The sequence below is a fragment of the Branchiostoma floridae genome, chromosome 11 (genome assembly GCF_000003815.2).
Source record: "Branchiostoma floridae strain S238N-H82 chromosome 11, Bfl_VNyyK, whole genome shotgun sequence".
In the NCBI taxonomy this organism is placed as follows: Eukaryota; Metazoa; Chordata; class Leptocardii; order Amphioxiformes; family Branchiostomatidae; genus Branchiostoma; species Branchiostoma floridae.
In genome coordinates this window covers 19,079,001-19,103,874 of record NC_049989.1, presented here as the reverse complement: position 1 = coordinate 19,103,874, position 24,874 = coordinate 19,079,001, and the positions used below count along the sequence as shown (strand labels likewise).

Sequence of the window (24,874 nt, the reverse complement as noted above, 5' to 3'; positions counted from 1 at the left end):
ATGTTTTCATTCTGTAGGGGTGAGGGGGGGTAAATGAAATGCAAAAAAGAGCTGTCAAGTTTTTGCATCATGCATAAACTTTCCAAACCTTTTGTCAAACAGAACAAAATTGGTTCAAGCAAAAAATGGTACTGCCACGTCATGCAAGATGTCTATTGCGGATTGTTGCAAATTTTGCCTGATACTCCTTTCTTTTCATTCAACATCACGTCTGAAAAACGGAAAGAACTTCAGTGTGATTTCGAACATGTTATATAAGTAGGCAGTGAACCAGTGTGAGTTTTAAACACTGTCATAACTGCATGGCAGCCTGCGTTTTGTTGTTAAATTGTTAAAAGTTTAGGCCGACGTGCCTCAAACATTGTTTGGTGTTAGTCGAACTGGCATAGGTGATGAGGAGAGCATGCTCTTATGCAACAGTCTCACAACAACATCCTCGAGCTTGGAACACGGCAAGAGTGTGAGGGTGGGTAGTCCTGTGAAGATGAGGCCAAACATTAGACGACTACAGGACAGAAGGCTCGGGGAGGAAACCCTCACGCAGTCCGAGTTGTACCTGGTACAAATCGGGATTGTCGTATCTTGATCTTCTCTTTTCCTGTGCCCGTGCATTTTCCCGCGCCCGTGCAATCCTCTCTTCTTCGTACAGCTGCTGCCTTGCCCGTTCGTCTTCGTACAAACGTTGGCGGGCATAGTGCTGTGGTGTACATGTGTATTGGTCATCGACAGGTCAATCTCACACAGACATGCATACACTGAAAACACTCGCTACAGTTGTAACAAGAGACAGCATTGTACGAAGGAATATTACTGACAGACTAAACAATCCTGAAAATGAAAAGAAGTCTAGATTCAACGCAGGCTGGAACAGGGAAAACAAGAAGTTATTGACATTGAGACACATCATGTGAGACAGCACGAGAGCAAAGGATCCTGCAAATTACTGGTATAAAAGGGAGCATACATGAACAAGTGCGTGTGGATGGAGACCATGCTGTAACAAGGAAAAAAGTGCTGCCAGTTAACATACGGAGAAAAGAAGAAGGATAGGTACATTTACAAACATGAATCTATGGAAACCAAAGGCGTTCTGATCATGTATGTATAACATGTGTGTAAGAAAAACACAAGAAGGATTCAGTACACGGTACAAAACACACATAGTAAGATGCAGTACTGCCATGCCTCAATAGGTGGAGCTGTTGCAAACAGGGAAGAAAAAGGAATAGCACATTCAATGGGAGACAGGACTTGTCTTGCATGCTGTACTGTACACGAAGACATAAAAATTTAAGAAACAAAAGTGGGCAATATCTAATATCCATATCTGATACTTGTATTTCACTTGACACTTCAGTATGAAAAAAATCATTACAGGCGAAAATTGTATACTGAACTAAGATAGAAAAAACAGACTAAGAAATTATGGAAAATCAGAGTTCTAAAATTCAGATTTTGACCACTTTTCTCTTATTCAAAATTAAATACTGAAAACAGAACAGCCAATTACATCGTAGAAGAGAAGGACCAATGGATGTAATTGTAACAGGTTTGGTGGTGACAGAAGTAACATGACTGCTGATTGGAGGAAAATCATAAATTAAAGGTTATACCGCGGCCGGCTCAGGTTCAGGTTCAGGTTCAGGTTTGGGAGGCTCGGGAGGTGGGTCCTTTGCACCTGCACCTTCCTCCACTTTCTCCTTTTTGAAAAAAAAAGTGAAAGTAGGAAATGTGAAAAAATGCAAACTTTGGATTCCCCAATGCAGGGTACTACACAACACCTACGAGTAAATATGCAGGTTATAAATTGTGCTATGCAGGTAGTTAACCAGTATGTCTACCAGAAATACCTGAATACAGATCATGCTGAAAGCATAATTTAGAACCTGCTGTAGAAAATGCAAGGTATACAATAAAATCATTGCCAAATGTACATAGAGGTAATATTGCATGAGATGATTAAATCATAATTGTGGTCATCTGCTATCTGATATAATTTATGCAGTCATGTACACTTATAGTCATACATTAAAGTAGTTATGCAAGACATACATGTATGAAACAGGAATGCTCTGATGAATCTGTGTTGAAAAGTTCGCACTGCAAGAATTTGAATTTCCATATCTCTTTTAAATTTAATAGGCTAGTTTAATAAAGGAAAAAGTCCTAAACTTAATCAGAAACACAAAGGAATATGAACCCAATTATTTTTTCAACTTTCATTTGACTGAGGAAAAGACCAAAGTCAAATAATTGTGCATGTCCAAATTCCTTGAACCCATTGGAAGTCAAAGTTAAGGAATTTTTCATAGCTCAAAAACCCACTACTCCACCTCAGACAGAGACTTAATATGGATGAAAATTTTGCCCCCTCCTTCAAAAAACACTTAAGAGATGCTGTGTATTTCTGTTAGCTTCTATAGTGACAAATTTAACAACATAAATCAACAGCATGGAATCCCAAACGATGAGTGGCATGTAAAAAAAAATAAAGTTGGAGACGGCCTGGCTTATTTTATACCATCCTCCTACGCAGGGACATCCAACGGCAAAACTACCTGTCTGGATGTACCCTGCTTTCTCAACCGTCACCTTAGTTCCTGACCGCCCTACTTAATATAATTAACATAAATTTTAATGAGCTTACCCTTATATATGCGAGACCCCTTTTGAGAACTAAAAGGCCTATTCTCTGATTGCCTGACAGCTGGTTTGGGGGGGGGGGGGGGGGACATCCACAGGAACTAAGAGGGACGATTGAAAAAGCAGGGTACATCCAGACTGCCGGTTTTGCTGTTGGATGTCCCTGTGTAGGAGGATGATTTCATACTGAATTCTAACAAAACGGTTGAAACGTCATGCCAGAAATGAACCCACCTCTTCCCGCGCATGGACCTCCTGTCGTTCGTACGCGTTGTGCTGCTGCTGGAGCTTCTGCGCCGTGGCGGCCACCGAGGTCCGGTCTCCCGACCCACGATGCACCTCACGCGGCGGCGACCGCTCCCTCTCCCGCGCTGGAGGGGACCGTTCCACTTTGGGCGGCGGGGGTGTCGGTTCTGGAGCGGGTTTGGGAGGGGCGGAGTCTCTCACACTGTTGGTGGAGGTCGGCTTGGATGGTGCCAGCTTGGGCCTGTTCAGGGCGTTGGGCTTCTTCAACTGCAACGAGATTGGTAGGAAGTCTTAGATATTTTTGTCTATAAAAGCAAAGATGCAATGACCGAGTGGTGCAATGGCCGAGTGGGTACAGTGTTTGCCTTGCATTCGGTAGGTCATAATTTTGACCCCCGGCTGAGTCATACCAAAGACTCTAAAAATGGTACATGCTGCTTTCTCTGCTTAGCACTCAGCACTAATGAAGAAGAGTATGGAAGTTAAACACACATCACTACCAGCGGACCAGCCCCCTGCTGTAGTGGCCCAAGGGCTGGAGATGGGCGCCACCCTAAGCATCTGCATATTAGATGCACGGGCAACTTTAACTTAACTTAAAGCAAAGATGGCAGCAACTTTCATTCATCCATTCATATTTTTTACATACTCCAGCCAAGTTGGGTTTTTGTATTGTATTATATTGTATTGCATTCTTTATCTCAAGTATCTGCTGAGTTTGTCCACTGTGTACCTCTTGCCATTTAGGTATCAGTTGTATTGCATATTTTTGCCAAAATGGGCAGGGCAAATAAAAGTACAAAAAACATCTTCATTCATTCATTCATTCATCATTCGTGACTGTATACTTTAACATACCCCAGCCAGCTTGGGTTTTGCCGGCAGGACGCTGACGAACTCGTCGTTGGGGTCAGCAACCTTCATTCCTTTATTCATTCATCCATTCATTCATTCATCCATCCATTCATTCATTCATTCATCCATTCATTCCTATTTGTACATACCCCGGCCAGTTTGGGTTTTGCCGGTAGGACGCTGGCTAGCTCATCGCAGATGGACATCAGGTTGGGGTCAGCAACCTTCATTCCTTTATTCATTCATCCATTCATTCAGTCATCCATTCCTATTTGTACATACCCCGGCCAGTTTGGGTTTTGCCGGCAGGACGCTGGCGAACTCGTCTCGGATGGACATCAGGTTGGGGTCAGCATTCTTCCCCTCAATCCACTCGTCTGCCGACAGCGCGGGGACCTGACTGGCGGTGTCGGGATACAGGTCCTCCTGGAACAACTCGGACTGAAACACAACACACACAGGTCAACACACACGAATGAACACACACACAAGGGGTGGGTGCTGGTAAAGAAAATTCAGATGCAGGTACATTCCGGGTCTAGAGGATCAGGTACAGGTCCTCCTGGAACAACTCCGACTGAAACACAACACAAAACCCATTGCAGAACCCATCTCTTGTCAAAATTTTCAATATTACACTCATCGAATGATAGTACACTAACCTTCCACCTACTCCAATCTTTTAGTATGCTATTGCTTATTTTATTGCATTATATTGTATTGTTTTTTGTTATGAATTCTTTGTATGTTAGTCCACATTTTTGTAGGTTCTGCCGCTACCAGCACTAGCTGCCTAGGCAGACCCTTGTAATGACTTGTCTCATCGTCAATAAAGAAAGAAAGAAAGGATGAAATAAAAATAGTTCTTGGTCGAAAATGTTGGCAAATATATCAAGGGACATTGGTACTTTAACAAATCAGTTTGTGTTCTCCTCACCCTCTTGACAGAGGCTTGGTGAGCATCAATTTGCTGCAAGGAAAAATCATTCAAAGTGCCTTTCCCAACAGCAATCAGTCAACGTTACATTCCAGGGCTCGAAATACTTTTTTCTACATACCTGCACTGGTGCAAGTAACATCGAAAATTCTCACTCTGAATTAGGAAATATGGATCATACTAAAATTGTTCAGGAACTATTTTTCTTTTATACTGTATAGGTGGTAACAGTCAATGCATCTCGTAACAATCCATATACTACTACATCATAGGCCATTTATGTATAAAAGACACAGAAAATGGACAAGAGCAGGTTAGGTGCAGGTAGACACCAGAAATACCTGCACAGCTCCAATTTTACCTGCACTAACCTGCATATGCAGGTGGTATTTGGAGCCCTGCATTCTGTGCTCTTGTTGAGATCTAGAAGATGCCTTCATACTGATTTACTCCTGACGTGTCAATAGAGAAACTGATATCGTCAGGATTCATATGAGATAGATGCAGGGCTCTAGCCAGCGTCCGTTTTTCCGTCAATTGACGGTAATTTGCTGTGTGTGACGGAAACATTCTAAAACCAATCCGTCAACCTTGATGGACAAAAATCTGATAAAAGCTCCTTGGTGAAAGCTCCAGGCGGCTTGGGGATGCCGTCCACGGTCGTAAAAGCCACGCACTGTTTGTTTTGCTATTGTTATGATTGTTGACAATGTGTGTCGGTGCCCTTTCGCATACGATAATCTCATTAAAACCCGTTTTTCAAGGTCTCAGTTCAGTCTCTCTACCTCCTGGAATAGTGTTTCCGCGACAATGGGAATTGGCTGACGGAAAAAAATTTCGAGCTGGCTAGAGCCCTGGATAGATGAATCCATATGTCTTCTCACAATCTCAGTCACAAACTTAGGATTGTAATGTGTGTGTAAGAGGTTCTTCACTAAGTATACCCACCTTTCTTGGAACAGTGAAGCTGATTGGTTCGCATTTATTTGGATGCAGCTTGTAGAACCTGAAAAACAGAAAAGGGTATGTACAATTAACCTAAGGTAGTCAACAGTAGCCTGGGTATCATCCGGAAAGTAGTTCGCTCCAGCATTCATTATATACTATATACAGTGCTTCTAGCTCTGACATTCATTGTACACTATATACAGTCGCTTCTCTGTGTTTCCGTCTGGGAACGCAGACCATCTTAGCGTCTGGAATCATCCAAATTTTGGAAGCAGGCGCTGATTGGTCCCTACGCATGACCGAATTATGGAATGGGTTCAAGCGCTCGTTCGAACCGGTGTTCCAACACCGGGCAAGCCCTCTGTCCTCTGTCTGAACGAGTGCTCTAGAACCCATTCCTTGATTTGCTCATTAACTGATTTTACCACCAAACGGTTTGAATGTGCATGTCTCCAGACGGATAGCAGAAGCGAACATAGGAGCGAACTACTATCCGGATGGTACCCAGGCTAAGTCAACAGGGCATTTTCATGCATTTTCTTTTATAGAAGGCAGCAGGGTGGCAATGTCAGTGTCGTGGATGAACGTGCACAAAATAAAAATAAAACACAAGAAATTGAGGCTCTCTTACCTCAGTTAAGTATTTCTAGACTTACGAATTTCTTGGCTTATTCGGTATCATTTATCAATTTCACACTGGATCTGTGCAAATTGTTATTGTTTTTCCTCTGACTCCCAAAGCCCAACATACATGCATATAGCAGGAAATTGAAGACAGGAAAAAAGACAGTTGCCTGCTGAGCTCAAGACAGTCATTCTGCCGTGATACGGTATTCAAATAACAAGGAACACACAAACAAAACACAGACACACCAAAAACAAAACCTTTACACACGATGGTAACTAGAGCCTTCTCACCTGGCTATCTCATTCTGGAGGGCGTTGACCCCTCTCTTTGGCATGAAGCCCAGACCTCGCTGGGGGTCTGAGGTGTCGAATCTATCAATGTAATGCACGTAGGGGGACTGCTCCGTCACTTCGTAGTAACGAATGTTGCTGTCACCCTAGGAGGAAATATACAAGTTTACAAGTTTATTTCTTTTTCTTTCTTTCGTTTTTGAGGCTACCAACTTCAATTTGCTGAAGACTTTTGTAGCCTATATAGGAAAGTCGTGTAAAGTGCCTTTCCCAAGGGCACAAGACCAGTGACACGTCGGGGTTTGAACTCAGGACCTTCTGGACTTGAGTCAAACGTGCTGACGATTGCGCCATGCGGTCCCACATTTTCAGGTATGAAGTACAAGCAAAATCTACTTTATAGAAAATAAAATTTTACAGCTGACAGTAGTGACTTCAAAATTTTGCACAAGTAACACAATGGGGAATTTTTTTTTTTATAATTTTTCTGATTTTTATTGAAGAAATTATGCTACAAAGAAAAGTAGTGCACAGTGGTACCTTACCTGTCGGATGCACCAGTGCATTCTCAAACACTAAAATCAAATACGAGGTTTACTGGTCGAGTGTTGAAAATTTATTTCTGACTATCCAACTCATTTTCATATGCATATGTCTAGCATAAAAAATTCTATCTGTTATATTCTAATCAATCTAATACATGTGTAACTTTCACACGAGTCCGGCTGTAGCACCCGTACCTTGCCTCCCAGATACATTGGCACGCTAAATCCGTGTGTGTTTTTGCCACACTTTTGACAGATAAGTATAGAGGCTTGGTGGGTGTTACTCCACTGTAAGGGAAAGTGCTGCCAAGTACCTTTCCCTACAGCACAACGAGTATTGAGCCTGGGATCTCTAACTTGGTTCTGAATGAAAGATTCTTCCTTAAGTTTTGTTCTTTCACGTCTATTTATTGAACTTTGGGACTGACTCTGGCATTCTTCAACATTAGTCTTCATTTTTCGATATTTTTTCCTGTAATTTACAGCATATATTTGCTCATTTTACAGCAGCTTTATACATTCACAGTATGGTTGAAAACTTTTTTTCCTTTGAAACAGCCAAAAATTCCATATAATCACATCAACATGGCCTCAGTGTTAACAAAAGTCCTGCTAGCTCCCTACCTTGCCTCCCAGATACACCATGTTGTTGTCAGGGTCGTAGAACGGGAAGATGACTCCGTTACTGGTGTCAATCTCCTCCAGGGTGATAGGCTCACTCAGGTTGTTCTGAAGAAAAAAACATTTTTAGTCTCAAGAAGATGGTACGCTAAAAAGTAGTTACTCATTGACAAGCAACTGGATATAGTTTTGGAAACGGTCAGACGTTTCGGATAGCATCCACTACTGTAAATGCATTAAAGTTCGCGGGGATTTAATTTCGTGGTAGCAGGGAAAAGGACTTTTCGCGGTGGATTTAAGTTCGCGGTAACACCATAGACTGCAATCTAATGCCATAATAGAAAAATGTTCGCGGTGGTTTTAAGTTCGCGGTGAAGTGGTCACCGCAAAAACCGGGAACATTAATCCACCGCGAACATTTCTGCATTTACAGTATCCTTCTTCAGTGATACTGTACATGTGTGGATAGTAAATACTATCCAAAACGTCTGACCGTTTATTAAACCATATCCACTTGAGCAACTACTTTTTGGCATATCTTATTACCTGCATGTCTAACCTACATCGACGTAACAAGAGGATGGTAAGTTTGATTATGGAAACATCAGTGGATTATGTTTAGTATGAAGCACATCTTGCCACTCTACCTTATTACTCTCTTTGAAAAAGGGACAAAATAAATACTGTACAAAGGGAACAAAATATATTTTACATTATATGATAGTGCAATTAAGCCTTCTTCAAAATTATGCCTAACCTTCCTCCATGCATTATGTAATCAGTTTGTGTATGCTTGTGAGTGTGTGTGTGTGTATGTGTGATAACACATAAATGCATACCATTTAAAAGCCTACATTGTAGCTTAACGAATAAAAATGTACACAGAACATGCCTTTCCTTAGTACAAATGAGATATAACAATAAGACACAATGAGAATACTTACATCGTCCCACAGCGCGTACTGACGTTCACTCATCCGGGAGAATCCCGTGGTGAAGACGCGACCATCTTTCAAGTACACGGCGCGCTGCGGCTTGGCACCATCGTGAGCCTTCTTTCTCTCCTAGGGGGGGGGGGGGGGGGGGAACGAAGGGACAGGGTCAGAGGAAAGGAAGTCACAGTCAACCCTGTCCAAGAAGACCACGCTGGGGACCAATAGAATGTGGTCTTTGTGGACAGCAGGGTTCTAGCTAGTGCATTTTAGCGTAGTGGGCCACTACGCTAAAATTTGTGACCCCTACGCTAAAATAAGGGCCACTACGCTAATTTTTAACTAGTGTAGTGGTGCTTTGCTGTCATTTGCTTGTTCAACAATGACTAATAAATGTCTGAACAATGAAAAATGATGATATGGCACTCAAAACTGACCCCAAAATCCTAACTTTTAACTCAAATCTCACTGTGGAAGGACCAAGACCCCCCCTTCCACACCAATCTCCTGATTAGTCGCTTTGCTACCAATTGCCATTCCCACAATGCTAAAATAAAATCCTGGCTAGAACCCTGGACAGGTGGTCACTTTAGACACCTGATTCTTTCTGCTAGTGTCAATCGAAAAACATTGTCTAAGGCCAGGTGGAATTCATGTAGGTAGTACAGGTTTGACCGTACTGCAAAGTATAGCCCTCTGTCTGTCCAGGGACAAAAAATTACCTGTTAGAGTCGTACAGACAAAATTTCCCGTCCAGCAAAGAAATGTAAACTAATGATGAAAATATCTTTTATTTAACTTTGACTAAACGTATCCTGTTTTGTCTTGTCTTACATGTATGGTGGGCCACCTTGGGTATCAACAAAGTTGCAAGAACCACCCACAAGTTGTCTAATTGGACAAGTAGGCATCACTGATACATGGATCACACATTCCTTTTCAGGGCTCGAAATACTGGGTGCATGTGCACCCAGGTGTACCCAAACTTGGAGCTGTGCACCCAATTATTTTCTGTGGGTGCACAGGGTGCACCCAAATATTTTCATGGGTTTATGTATGTAAAGATATCAAAGTATACTAGTATACATCATATTCTTGACTAATCTAAGATAATAAAATGTCTGTCATGGTACTTGTTTAAGAATTTGATAGCATGTGACTAAGTTTTGTTGTTAAGATTTTCTGACATTCTACTTATATTTAAGTGGTGCACCCAAAAATGTTTTTGGTGCACCCAATCTTTTAAGCTGGGTGCACCAGTGCGCCTACAATCCCCAAAATGAATTTCGAGCCCTGATTTTCAACACCCTACTTACAGAGATGACGTCCCCAGTGCGGGGGTCGATCACACGTAGTGTCTTGTCCTTGCAGGTGGTGACGATGCGCGTGCCGTTATAGTTCCAGCCACACGACCACAGGATGTCTGTGTGGCACTCAATCAGAGACAGGGGCTCCTCCGTACCAACATTCCAGATAACCACAAAGTTGTCTGAACCTGCACGTGGAGACATGGGAGAAAAATTAGGCATTTCCATATAGTAGAACATGTTGAAGTTCCAGCCACACGACCACAGGATGTCTGTGTGGCACTCAATCAGAGACAGGGGCTCCTCCGTACCAACATTCCAGATAACCACAAAGTTGTCTGAACCTGCACGTGGAGACATGGGAGAAAAATTAGGTATTTTCATATAGTAGAACATGTTGTAGTTCCACAGGACACTCGACCACAGACAGCGGCTCCTTAGTCCAAACCTGGGATATATATCGATGATATAGTAAATATTACACTAAGTATTTTCATACCAATATCATACATCATAATCATCATCATCTTCGCCACATATCAGCAGTCTATTATACATGCTATTATTTGTATACTATATACTGATGATGTTGATTGCTGTATGGGATGTTACAGTCAAAACTGACAAAGAAGATGACTTAGGGGACTGATAGAATCTGGTCTATGTGTGGCTAAGGATAAAGAGCTTCTCGGTTCAAACCCCTATGCCATTAAGAAAAACACACCAATAAATTAATCATAACTAGTAAACAAATTTCTTCACTTCACTCTGGTGGAAATGAGTACCTAACTTTGGCTTCAGGCATCCCTCGGATAGTATGTTACAATGTAAAGAGAGGTCCGGTGCTTCAAAAGAGCCACAGCCTAGGCACGTTAAAGAACACATCACACTTATCAATAAGAGTAGGGGTGCTTTACAGACCTATATATAGTAGTAGTGTGGATCGAGACCTTTCCATCTACATGTAAAATTTAATGTCTTTCTTGTGAAATGTTCATAATGCAAAATGCTGATCTGAACTACTAGGTTTTGGCAGCATGTGTATGATATCTCTGTACCACAGTAGCTGACAGGAAACCTCTACAGAGATTTAGTCCCTGCCAAGGCTAACTGTGTCAAGATGTCACCTCAGATAACCACACAGTTACTGCTTCCACCTGGGAATGCTACCGGAGAACACTTCAAGGGCACCTTTCCTGCATTCCACTGTCAGACTTGGAGCCCAGTCATAAGTCATAGGATCGTACAAAGGGACTGCATTCTTAGGATTGTTGTTCAACTGTACATGTCTTGCAAAAATTCAGTCGTACCTATGATATCATACAAACATAACTTATAGTATATGTTTGCTAAGACAACCATGCCCTAAGCTTTCATTTATGGAAAACTTGACCCAGTACTCTGCAACTTGTTCAGGTTCAAGGCTTTGAATTTGTCAGAGTTTTTACATTCCTAGTGTCTTTTCAAATATGACAAATATGATAATTTCTTAAGCCATTGGTGCCATTTATGTAGGAAATTCATGTACTAAACCTCTGCATATATCCGTTTAAAAGAATCAAACACACTTATTAAGAGGGGTGATGTAGCAAACACACTTATTAAGAGGGGTGATGTAGCAAAGCCACTGTACTGAACCACTAGCTACTCCAACAAGCATTGTGCTTCGTTTCAATAGAGGATGACTGCCAGCTCTAAGTAACACGTGTAAACAGCACTTCAAGTTCAATGTCATCAAAGGAAATCCGAGCTAGGAAAACACATGGATAAATCTGGACATTAAAAGCCATGTCTATGTTAGGGGAACAGACCGAGTTGCTTAGCAACGGTGCCCACTCGCTGTAGGAGGCTGGGTGCGGGTGAATACTTCACATAACTCTGGTCAGATGGGGGAGGGGGGCACAGCACTGTAAGGTAGGCCCAGAGCAAGGACTTGACACCTTTCACCTGTTATGCAACTGGTACACTTAAAGGTAGAGCGAGTTTAGCAGAACACATTCCATGGGGAGATTTTCTCAATAATGTTTACTACTTGGGAAATAGTGGTGTGAGCTACTTAAGTATAATTATGTTCAAGAGACTGCCAGAGTGACAAAAAAATGTAACAAATTTGCTTTTGTGATATTGGTTGCTAAAAATCAAATAAACATTACATAACAGGACTTCCTTCAATTTGTAGGGACACTTTATTGGCTTTATTGACACTAGTCTAGTAATAGATAATGAGAACTTGTAAAAACAAATACACTGTATTCTTAAGTATGATATTTTATGTAAATAAAGTAAATCAATTTTAGAATAGAAATGATAAACGTAATTGGAGACTCATCGTCTATTTGGCCTCATCTTGAAAGTACTTCCGGCCTTAAATAAGGTTACATCCTTGTTAATGCTGTAACATTCCTACCCAAAATTACATCAAAGCTGATACTGCAATTTTGGGGAATTTGGTGCTCTTGTTATGTTTCTGGTTTCTCAATGATAGCATAAAAACAGTGTTTTTATTAGTGTAGAGAATATGACAACAGCATACCACAAACTCCACACATTTTCTCCCTATAAAATTAACTTTCTCCCCCACAAAATCAAATCGCCACAAAATTTAATACGTTAACAGTACCTAAGGCCACACCAATTTAATTTCTTGGTTCACGGATTCGCTCGCTCCTATTTTTTGGAAAAAAAAATAAAAATAAAAATTACCACTCAGCAAATTTTCACCATTAATGAAACCATTCACCAACTTTCTGGTGTAGCAAATTGGCCCAGTAGCAAATACAATTATAAGCTCCTTAAAGTGTGGGTACAGGTGCTGTTACTGTACAATAATAGTGTTTTGGATTAGCCGTTACCTTTACCCCAACCATTTTAAAATCTTTATTTTTATTTTTATTTTGCCCTCTCGCTCCATATTTTTTTATGAAAAAATCTGTGAACCAAGAAATTAAATTGGTGTGGCCTAAGCCTAATCTGAATATACAGCTATCTAAACCCTACATTATCAGTCAGGTATCTCTCTGTATTTACCAATTCCTGCACTAAAAACAAACAAACCTTTGATCACTTGATCCCTGAAGGTCTCTCAAAAGGTTATGTAGAGGTCATCAGGGGCACAATTGAGCAATTTAAGACAGATTCACGGAATTCCAAGATGGTGGATGGGATGTTTGTTTACCATTCCCGACTGTCGTAAATCTAGTCTATGAGGATGATAACATTCCTGATAGCCTGAATGCTAGCATTTATGGCTTAAGTGCGCTCTCTCATTCACTTCCCACGTCTAGACTAGAGAGAGCACATGAAAGCTAAGAAGACTGGCATTTAGGATCCATTCATTCGGCAATCAGCTTGTATACATGTAAATCCGGATTGTCCCCCAAAATGAGGTTTCATAGGTAGGTTAAATATTGTAGAATAAACACAAGTACATTTGAGCACCATTGCCAAAATTTGAACAATGACAAGAGGGTACAGAGTTTGTAAGAAGGTTGTGCAGCACTGTTATTTTTTTTTTTTTGCTTGTGGTTCCGACATCATGGACTACAGCCAAGAGATAACAGACCTTTTCCTACACCAAAGAACTGATAAGGATAAGCCAATGTTTATTTTGGAACTAAACAGAAGTCAGTAAGACCAAAGCTCAGCTACAATAGATATTACCCCCCATGCAATTTACATTAATTTTACAATGGTGAAATCAGCCCCAAACAAATCTAGAATCTGACTCTATACTCTAAAAGTATATCCTATCTAAAATTCTAACTATCTAAGTCTATGACTTGTTGTTTTTTTGTTATACATAATATCTATGGCCTACCAAGAAAGAAGAAAAAGACAAATATGAAGCATTAAAAATAGCTTTTGGGTGTATCCTATATACAGAAAGAGAGATAGAAAGAAACGATTTTACAATAGTCAGGCCAGACAATGTACAAAGAGATGGGTCTCTTCCTCCGTAATCTAGCATCATTTTGTACTGTTAATGTTATTGATTAGATCCTGTTTCAGGGCTCGATATACCACATGCATATGCGAGTTAGTGCGTGTAAAATTGCTGTGGTGCAAGTACTCTCAGACCAAAATTGGACCAGTGCAAGTTGCTTTTATCCACTGTTAGGCCACACCAGTTTTAATTGTTGATTCTCGGATTTCCCGACCCTATTTTTTCCGATTTGAAAACAAAAAACTAAAACTTTTCAAATCGATGGCCACACCTTGTGTTGACAAAATTTCACTGCCTCTCCTCTCTCAAATTAACTACGGGCCTCAAATTCCAGTAGCTGCACGTGCCTATTTTGGACGGTAAAAGTGCAACTTTACCCAACAGTGTATTTCCAGACCTGTGTTTGAGAATTCCTACACTGACTGTCGTGATCAATTCTTCCAATGGAAAAATCAATGCAGCCCATGATTAAATTAGTTCTGCATAGTTACTGGTCGGGGGATACCGAGGGCTGACACAGGTCATAAAGACGACAAACCTTTCCAAAACTAGAGCTCAAACGTCTCACACCTTTGTATGAACAGTTTTTTGTATGTCTAGAACTATCTTGTATGTTAAATCGTAGTTTGTTAATCAAAATCACAAAACAATAAGGCTTTGATTAACATTGAAATTTTCCGTTGATCTCTTCCTATCACTCTAAGGTGAACGTGACTTGCATATGAAAAATATATGAAATAACTGTGAAAATACAAACAAACAGATGGACCAAAAGCAATACCTCCCCTTAAATTAGTAGCCACTTCCCTGACCTGGACAGTAATGCCCTACATGTACTAATGAACAGTTCTACTGCCCCTGCCCTGTAAGTCCAACATAGCTGTTACACACACTAACCCAAACAAACACACACGAAAAAACACCACTGACTCTGTACAAAGAATCAATAAACAAATTCTTTAAATATTTTCTGCCTTATCTCAGACCCAAATCTGCAAACAAAACCACTTGTGTTATGGCAGAACTTTATGTGCCCACCTGCTGTCAAGAGGATGTGTGTGTGTGTGTGTGTGTGTGTGTGTGTGTGTGTGTGTGTGTGTGTGTAAGTGTGTGTGTGTGTGTGTGTGTGCGTATGTGTGTGTGCACATGTGTGTGTGTGTTAATGACCTGTGCTCATGATGATGTTATGTGCGGAGGTGTGTGTGTGTGTGTGTATGTGTGTGGGGGGAGAGGTTTAGTTGGGGGTTTGTGGAACTCACCTGTGCTCATGAGGATGTTGTGTGCGGAGGTGCGCGTGTGTGTGTGGGGGGGGTGTGCGTGTGTGTGTGTGTGTGTGTGGAATGGAGGGGTGGGGGTGGGGGGGGTGTCGTTTCTGACCTGCACTCATGAGGATGTTGTGTGCGGAGGTGTGTGTGCGTGTGTCTGTGTGTGTGTGTGTGGAAGGGGGGGGGGGGCGTTGTTACTGACCTGCACTCATGAGGATGTTGTGTGCGGAGATGTGTGTGTGTGTGGGTGTGTGTGTGTGTGTGGGTGTGTGTATCTGTGTGGGGGGCGTTGTTACTGACCTGCACTCATGAGGATGTTTGTGTGCAGAGAGGGTGTGTGTGTCTGTGTCTGGGTTTGTGTGTGTGTGGTGTGTGTGTGTGGAAGGGGGCGGGGGGGGAGGGGGGGGCATTGTTACTGACCTGCGCTCATGAGGATGTTGTGTGCAGAGGGGTGTGTGTGTGTCTGTGTGTGTGTGTGTGTGGAAGGGGGGGGGGGCGTTGTTACTGACCTGCACTCATGAGAATGTTGTGTGCAGACGGGTGCCAGGCGATGAAGCCGACGCGGCGCTGGTGGACGGACTCCAGCGAAGCCTCCGGCTCCGTGATGCTCTCCTCCAGACCCTTCTCAGGGATCACCCACACCTGGGGGGACGTGAGGTCAAGGTCAAGCATTATGCAGAGAGGATATTGGGACAAAAATGTATTCTAATATGGACCTCTTACCACTTTTTCTTCTTTTCTTGATCTGATCAGTACAATTATGAACGAATGAATGGATTAAAGTTGAGTACATGTACATGGATGGACGGAGGTATGGTTGGATGGACGGACGGACGGATGATTAGATGGATGGATGATTAGACGGATGGATGAGAAGATGAAAAGGTACAAGTAGATGGATACAGATGATTGGATGTACAGATGGATATGATAGTTTTGTGGTAAATAGCTGTAATAGTTCTGTACTTGTAGCCCATCATTCATGGTGACTGTTTTGTCTTTTTCACAGCCTTATAGGTCAGTCTGAGTCATAGTCTGTATACATACACACATAGTCTGTACAGACTGACTGACAGTAGTAGAAGTAGGTCAGTTGGAGAGTTTCAGTACGTACCTTGATAGTCATGTCCTCAGAGCAGCTAGCGATGATGGTATCGTCAAAGGGGCTCCACTGGATATCCAGCACTGCGGCGCGGTGCCCCGCCACCATGGGGGGGTTGTTCGGCACACGGCCTGCCTGGAGGGACAAGACAACAACATTTCTATCAGTCTAGATCTGAAGACTTAGGCCCAATCTAGACACAGTTTTTACCGATATCTGTGGATGAGTCGGGAGGGATCTGGAACGTTGGCCGCGGGACACCCGTGGCGCTTGCAGTCATAAACAGCTATATAGCCTAATGAGCCCGCATTGTATGCTAATGAGCCTTCCCGAAGTCGGGACACATCTACACGTGCGCGGAAGCTGTCGGGGACCCCTGCTAAGCTATCGGGGACCCTGCTACGCTATCGTACGAATGGTCCGGACCTTTCGGGAGAAATTTTCCCCATATCTTTATGGCGATATTGCAGTTCCATCTAGACGCTGAAAAAAGGCTCGCCAATATCGGCAAAAAACGGGTCTAGATCGTGCCTTACAACATGTAATTATCCACAGCACCCTTATTAGTGGTATATTAGTATATACCGGTGCAATGGCCTAGTGGTTAGAGTGTTCGCCTTGCATTCGGTAGGTCGTGAGTTCGAACCCCGGCCGGGTCATACCAAAGACTTTAAAAATGGTACATGCTGCTTTCTCTGCTTAGCACTCAGCACTAAAGAGAAAGAGTATGGAAGTTAAACACACATCACTACCAGCGGACCAGCCCCCTGCTGTAGTGGCTTGCACATGTGTGGCCCAAGGGCTACTCGAAATGGAGATGGGCGCCACCCCAAAAGCATCTGCACAGATGTAAGGGTAACTTTAACTTTAACTTTAACCCTTATTAGTCATGTAATAAAAGACACAAGGACATTTTATCACTACTGGTGCAACAGTTACATTGCAGATGGTAAAACTACTTCTAGTACCTTAACATTTGACAAATGTACTACTACTAATAACTTGTTCTAAGAATAAAAAATGATTTTTTTTTTTAAACAAAAAATAAAAACATAGCACATCAATCAGAGATGATGGACTTTACTGCCTGATACCAATCCTGCTTTGCTATTTTTCCGGTGCCACATAGATAGCAGCACAGTGGATGCTGCATAATTTACTTTGGGAATTGCACACAACAGGGCTCAAAATTAGGAGCACTGGTGCTCCCAGCTTAGAAAAGTTTTGGGTGCACCACTTAAATATCAGGGATAACCTAATAATAAAACTTACTTACAAGCTATCAAATTCTTAAACAAGTACCATGACAGACATTTTCATTATCTTCTAACACTTAGATGTCAAGAATATGATGTATACTTACAAGTATACTTTGATATCTTTACATACATAAACCCAAGAGTGCACCCACAGAAAATAATTGGGTGCACAGCTCCAATTTTGGGTGCACATGCACCGAGTATTTTGAGCCCTGACACAAACTGGCACATACACACACACAAACACACACACATACTAAGTAAACACACACATCCAAGCCTTAAATATGGGGGTTAAGTAAATGTAAACATTATGTGGCCAACCTAATCGGTAAAAGAAAATGGTTATAGCATCATGAATCACATGCTGATGAATGCAAAATGAAACACTTTAACCTTTGGCCAATTTTGGCAGAGTTGTGATATGAACAATCTCTAGCTCTAAATTTTAATATGAAGGATACTGTTTTTGTTTTCTCCAAGCTTCAGTATTTTCTTTATTATAAATCTGACTTACTGTAACGTCTAAGGGTTACATTCTAGATCGTGCCAGTAAATATTGGAATAACCCTAACATGTCGTCCCCCACCCTACCAGGTACATGTATAGAATATTTGGATGATTCATTTCCTGTATCTTGACCTTTCTGCTATATTTAAAGCAGTGGACATCCACTCACATATCAAATGGGCATATGCAGGGCTCAAAATACTTTTCTCTGCATACCTGCACTGGTACAGGTCACATTGAAATTTTGAAAATTACCTGCACCAGACAAATTTTACTTGCACCACTCAGAGTTTATAAAGTATTGAACATACTAAAATCTGTTCAGAAACCATTGCCATTATTTCTTTCAATACATTGGTGGTTACCGTCTATGCAGCTAGTAAAAGTCCACATCATGAAACATGTACATATAAACCCAGTACATGGACCAATGCAGGATAGGTGCAGCCCGTGCAGGTAGACACCAGAAATACCTGCACAGCTCTAAATTTACCTGCACTATTACCTGATAGTGATATGCTTTCATCCACACACGTATCAGATAGGTAAGTACAAATGCAGAAATGTTCGCGGTTGATTAATATTCGCGGTTTTCGCAGCGACCACTTCACCGCGAACTTAAATCCACCGCCATCGTTTTTCTATTAAGGTATTAGACTGCAGTCGATGGTGTTACCGCGAACTTAAATCCACCGCGAAAAGTCATTTTTCCCTCTATCGCGAACTTAAATGCATTTACACTGTCGTATAAGTATTTCACTGCATATTTCTGGTATATGCAGCAACAGCTTCTGCTTTAAGCCATTAACATGATTAGCAGAGACTGAAGGGCTGATATTGGCAGGCCTTCACACATATAAGATGGGTATATGCTTTCATCCACACACACATCAGATGGGTATATGTATTCCACTGCATATTTCTGGTGGATGCAGCTACAGCTTAGGCTTGGGTCCCAATTCCAACCCGGGGCCGGGCCAGGTAGCTTTCGGAAACAAGAAATATGATACAAAAGGCAACAAAACACACAGAAACAAAATGAGTGCATAATTTGTGTATATTCCTTGGTTAACACTTTAATTTTTTGTTTCCACACACATCCCGGCCGGGCCCGGGTTTGAAAATGGGACCTAAGCCTTAGCCATAAACACATGATTAGCACAGACTGAAGGGCTGATATTGGCAGGGCTGAAGGCTGTATGGACATTCCTCTGCTAAATTAATAACTGCTTCCAATGAGGCTGGTTTGTATGCTGGGCCTGTTGTCGGTTTATTGATTTCAGCTGAGCTACGTGCACTGTTAGGGTCCAGGAGCAATCATGTTCAGAAACGCAGCACTTATGGTAGTGAAGACATCTAGGTAACTCCAGCCAGTCCAGGACCCGAATCTGAAAGTGCACATTGGTTACACAGAAACAAAGATCTCTTTAAAATAGAACTTATCAAAACGAGAAGACTCAAACCATATACCAGCTTTCAATCTATTTATAGTATTATCTGTTTTGTACCATGTATGTGTAATAATATGCACATAGATTTAATACTCCTTTAGTTTACATGATGTAATCTGTATCTATGCTACGTATTGTCTGTCCCTTGCCTCTTCCCTCATGACCTCTATGAAAAGCGATGTGCTTCCTAATCTTATGAACAAAGGTAAAACAAACAAACAAGTAATTCGAATTATCATTTCAATCAATACTAGTAACTTTCATTAAGGCTTTCAACCTGCTTTTGACTCAGGTAGCAGCCTGGACAACCTGCCTGAAAAAAAAGTATTTTGAGCACTTAACCATAGAATCTTTTTTTTTTTCAGCTTCAAACACTTTTGAAGTACTAAGAGGTCGGCTACTACCTATAGATGTACATTTGTTCAATATGGCCAACCAGACCTGAGTGAGATACAAATGGTACAGGTAACCCAGACGGGCAGAGCCTGAAAATGGGTGACCTGTTTCCTTCAGTCTGCATACTTGTGTGTTATATACTGACACAACTGTGTCTACTGTTATATAACTGACACAAATGTGTCTACTCTTATATACTGACACAAATGTGTCTACTGTTTTATACTGACACAAATGTGTCCACTGTAATATAGCACAGGGTCAAGGTTGGGTGGGGAGAATTTAGGTGACCCAGTACGAACATGGGACTTTTTATTAACTTTAATCAATTATAGACAGCAAGGTAACGTCTTCTGAAAATTTGCTAGCTGTTGTACTACATTGTACATGTACTCATAGTACTGAATCAAGATATTTAGTACATGTTGTCTGCCAAGGACATCCTTTGACATGATGTGAATGTTTTTATTGGCATTGGTTAATGGTCTGTAAAGATGTTTGACATACATGTAGACAACTCACACATATAGATGTTGGCGAGTAACAATTGTGAACTAATGATTATTTGTATTCATCATAGTTTGGAAAAGAATATTGGGATCTACTGTTATTGTAATATATAGTGTACATTACAAAAGTAGCATGAAAGCATGATGTATTAGTAGTGGTAGATGCTACTTAATCAAAGATGTTAAGATGTTCAGCTTGTTGAAAGCACTGTAATATTACTGTCTTTCCCTTTCTCTCTATTATCCATATACATATATAATCTCTCGCTCACTCTCTCACACATACAGACACATACACAGACACACACACACACACACACACACATACACTGTGATACATGCTATACCATCTTTAAACAGCGAAAGATTCCAAGAGATTTCTCAATAGGAAAGACTCCAGCTATTTTGTTCTGAAACTGTATCAAGCATACCCAGATGTTTAACATCCCAACCTGTACACCTGTGACAAGTCTACAGTTTCCAAACTAAAATCTGCCTGGTCACACAGTAAAGTCATTTTATATGGACATGGTCCACTGACTGGGGCAGAACTTATCATTATACATGTCAGAGGAAGGTTTGGAAAGAAACAGGAGGTCAGTGGTCTTTGGCTGTCAGTTTTTTTAACATAATTGTTTCCACATTTACCAAGGTAAAGCCTAGGAATAATAATGCTGTGCTTCCTGTTTCAGTCCTTTAAAAAATAGGATTGGTAGGTAGGGATTATCTTGTAATTTTTGTTAAATTCTAAGCTAGCCAAAACTCTAGTGATACATATTACAATACAGTTGAACAAGGTAAACTGCAATGCACGAGGACGCTAGTCTTTCAATGTCAAACTTTAATTTTGTGCATAATCTATATTAATAAATACATTTATTCTTCAATAGATAAGACAAGCAGTGTTTTTACTTCAATATGAAGCAGGCTGAATAAAAATTCTAACTGGAAGCTATTTTTCCTATCAGCCTTCCAACCGATCGAGAGAAAAAACCCTGATGAAACAGTCATGATTTTTCCCACCAAAATTTGCTTGGGGAGTACATTTGTTCCCATAGACTAGATTCTAATGCCCCCTGCTTCGCTTTCTTTGGCAGGTTTGCCTGTACATGCATGTATGAAGGTGACAGAAAAAAGGATTCCAAGTCCTGCTATTATGTTATCATGTTATACTTCTCTGAGTGAAAGGCATGAGTCATAAGTGGAGTTGGTAAATGGTTCTTTAATGGTCTGTGGAAAATACACTCTCCTGGTTACACCAAAATGTTTCATGTATTTGTAATCAAACCATTGACCTGTACAAAACATGAACATGATTGAGACTACATCATTATCATACCTATAATAACAATGTAGATCTTTCAGTTTTCCATTTTTTTCCTTGTTAGGCATAATTCAATACCTAACATGTACTTTTCATCTTGCTAATAATAATACTATATCTTGCTAATAGTAATAATAGAACTGTATCATAAGTAATGATAAAAACTGTACGCTTTAATTTGAATATGCTGGATTCTGTGCCAAATTGTCAGCATATGACAATGATTTAAGCTAGATCTATCAGTCATGGTTATTGACATGTAAATTTATCTTATCCCCCTGTTGAAAATTATATCTCATTTAGCACCGCTTTTATTCATACCTCATCTTTTGCCATTCCGTACCAAATCCATTTCAATCCCAGTCCTGTGGACAAACAACCAATTTATACATCACACACCCACGGTTCCAATCACGCTTTAAACATGTTTATATCCGCACGCTGAAGGAAGAAATGCGCACGAATCTCACAACAGGAAAATGAGAGACCGCTGAAAACCTTTGCCGTGGCCTGAAATGGACAGATAAACAGGCCAGGAAGGAGGGTGCTTCCGTGTGTAATGTAGTCAGCTGGAGACTCCTGAGAGGGAAGGGACCCATCTGACCATATATGGGCATTTCTCAGTGTATGGAACAGGAGGCTCATTTGAATTACAAATGCACCACTGACTGCAGAGGCAGGGTTTCAGGACAGGGATGAATGAATGGAGCACACCTAAACAATAACTTTAACCCCTAATCATGGCATTTACACATACAAATTAAATGAGCTTTTACAAACATACAAACAAATCTGTTACAGGATGAATTGATCTTAGTATTTCATTGGTTTTTGGCTTGGGTTTACGGTAAACAATTATTCTTGCTGTCAAACATGCAAGGCTTGCATTCAGGCTGTTATGATTTTGTGACTGTTCATTTTGACAAAAGCTTGTTGGACTAAACAAAGAATTAAAGCTGATACTTCTTTTCATCAACAACTAAATTTGACATTTTTAATATACCATACACCTTTGAAAAGGAGAGCTACATTTGGAATTTTACAATAACATGATCATTCATGATATTTCAATGTTAATCATAAATTGTACATACATATTATACATGTATTCATTCATAAAGCTGACAAAGTAGTGTTTAGACTTATTATATATATACATATATTATCTAAATTTCTACCAATATCAATGAGTCTGTTTATTTTTTCATGCATTTTTTTCATACATAGAATTTTACTCTTCTATTCTGCATTTCAAATTGAATACATTATTGTTGCTGTTTCTCTTTTGTATATTTCAGTTTAGCCGATTGATTTTCAATCAATGAAATCTTACCTCTACACCCAGGGGCATAAACACACAGTAGATAACAGTTATCTAATATCCCTTTACTGAAATACATGTACTTTGAAAGACTTTGAGACTTAAATTTTAATACTGTATGCAATGAACATGAAAATGCCTATCAAAACTTGTATATTTATTCAAGGTATACACATGTTGCCACAAATGCAATGAATGGCAAAAAGGCACAACTGAAAACATTACCTACTGAACGCACAACTAAAAATGTTACCGGCTTGTTCAGTGTTACCAAACCGTGATGCTTGTGTGTGCTTTGTGTCAACAATGGCAAGCAAACTCAAAGATAAAAGTAACATGTTATATGCCTTATTTCTAGTGTTATGCAAGAAAATACACTACTTCAACATACTACAGCGTGCAAAATACCCACTTGCACACTTGCACATTGCAACCACTTTTTGCTTGGTGCAACTTACTTCTTAACTCAGGTTGCACAGGGTGCAAAATAGATTTTGAGCCTCAGAACTTGATTTTGTTCTCAATTTACTTGGAAGAAATAAATGGACTGATTATTCGTTAATAGAATATGCGATGCCTTTCCTAACTGAGTGTCCTATCTTCCTTTTCCTGTCTTCTTACTTCAGGTTTCCCTTACAAAACATCCCACCCATAGTACAGTCATCCCAGAGTTCCTGTCCTTCTAGCCAGGAAGGAATGGCCAAACAGGAAACTTGGGGGACAGTGGACACACAATACTTTACTGTAAAGTTTACAATAATAGGCAAAACCTTTTTGAAGAAAGAGATGTTTGGGCTAACAAAAGAGTTTGCCACGTAACCAAACATCATAACTGTAAGAACATGACACCTAGATTTTCAAACGTGTCATTCTACCCGTTGTTCAAGTTAACTATTGGGAGTGGTGGGGTCAAAGTTCAGTATGAGGGAATCTTGTGACAGGTTTTGGGGAGGGGCGGGTTATGAACATGTGAATCCTCTGCTTAACTTTATATATACTCCTGTGACAATTATAAATTACTGACATCAGAAATCCCGTTTCAGAGTTTTCTGGTAATTCTGAACTAAATAAACTAATTAAGTCTAATGAACGGATGTGGAATGCAAAGTATTTGGAACCTTGTGGACTTAAAAAGAGCGGGAAGGGTTTCATTGGTTCGCCTTGGCTATGACAGGGATCTATTCTAAACAGTCTGGCGGGCAGAAGCTGATATCTCAGGCCATATTAGTGTCTGTAGCCCACACTAGAACAAACAGTCAGGGTTACCGGCGGTGGCCGGGGTGTTCGGGGGGAGGGGGGCGGATATATTGACATGGTATAATAAATCACCACGTACGGCAGAATGAAAGAATGGCGGCCGCACAATGTAAAACGACGTACAAGCACGTAAAAAAAAGGACAGAGTGGATCGGTTTGTGATTTTTTACGTACCTTTTCGATCGGCAGGACTAAGAAGCAGCCGCCGCCCGCGGCCTCGGTGACTATGGCCAAGAATTTTGGGTTGACAGCGCAGAACGTGGAGTCCCAGGAGTTACGAGTGACACGAATCCCCTCGTAGTGCGAGTCTTTCCTCATCGCCGTGCCGAAGACATGGCGGAACTTGCTCGTGCGGAGACCTCGGAACGACATGGGGCCGTCTTCTGAAGCCAAGGACTGGAAGGAAAGTGTAGAAAGCGCGGTGAACTATCTACGGTACACTCCGCTGGACCGGCAGGTTGAAAAACGGGGTGGCGCTCTCTCATGCGGACTGAGCGGAAGTAAGCCGTGGCAGCCTGCTACGTTACCGCTAGATTCGAAGCCATCGCCCAACACTTTACATTCATAAGTCAAAATAAGAATATA

General features: G+C 41.0%; 1 protein-coding gene across 7 annotated transcripts in view; it reads right to left on the bottom strand.

The window, feature by feature from the left end:
* The window catches only part of LOC118425474 (coronin-6-like), a 28,062-nt gene extending 3,288 nt beyond the window's left edge, over positions 1-24,774 (bottom strand). Inside the window, exons 1-14 of one of the 7 annotated variants that reach the window (XM_035834321.1) lie at positions 24,464-24,768; positions 16,275-16,397; positions 15,698-15,802; positions 15,581-15,608; positions 10,193-10,296; positions 9,962-10,036; positions 8,658-8,777; positions 7,717-7,821; positions 6,548-6,693; positions 5,630-5,687; positions 4,027-4,185; positions 2,878-3,156; positions 1,614-1,700; positions 557-697 (exon numbers count right to left, since the gene is read on the bottom strand). In XM_035834321.1, the coding sequence (XP_035690214.1) occupies positions 557-697; positions 1,614-1,700; positions 2,878-3,156; positions 4,027-4,185; positions 5,630-5,687; positions 6,548-6,693; positions 7,717-7,821; positions 8,658-8,777; positions 9,962-10,036; positions 10,193-10,296; positions 15,581-15,608; positions 15,698-15,802; positions 16,275-16,397; positions 24,464-24,661 (1,728 nt within the window). In that variant the 5' untranslated portion in view covers positions 24,662-24,768. Of the gene's footprint in view, positions 1-556; positions 698-1,613; positions 1,701-2,877; positions 3,157-4,026; positions 4,186-5,629; positions 5,688-6,547; positions 6,694-7,716; positions 7,822-8,657; positions 8,778-9,961; positions 10,067-10,192; positions 10,297-15,580; positions 15,609-15,669; positions 15,803-16,274; positions 16,398-24,463 lie in introns of all 7 variants that reach the window. The other 6 variants (XM_035834320.1, XM_035834319.1, XM_035834318.1 and 3 more) reach the window with 6 other exon arrangements.
* Positions 24,775-24,874: the final 100 nt, after the last annotated feature.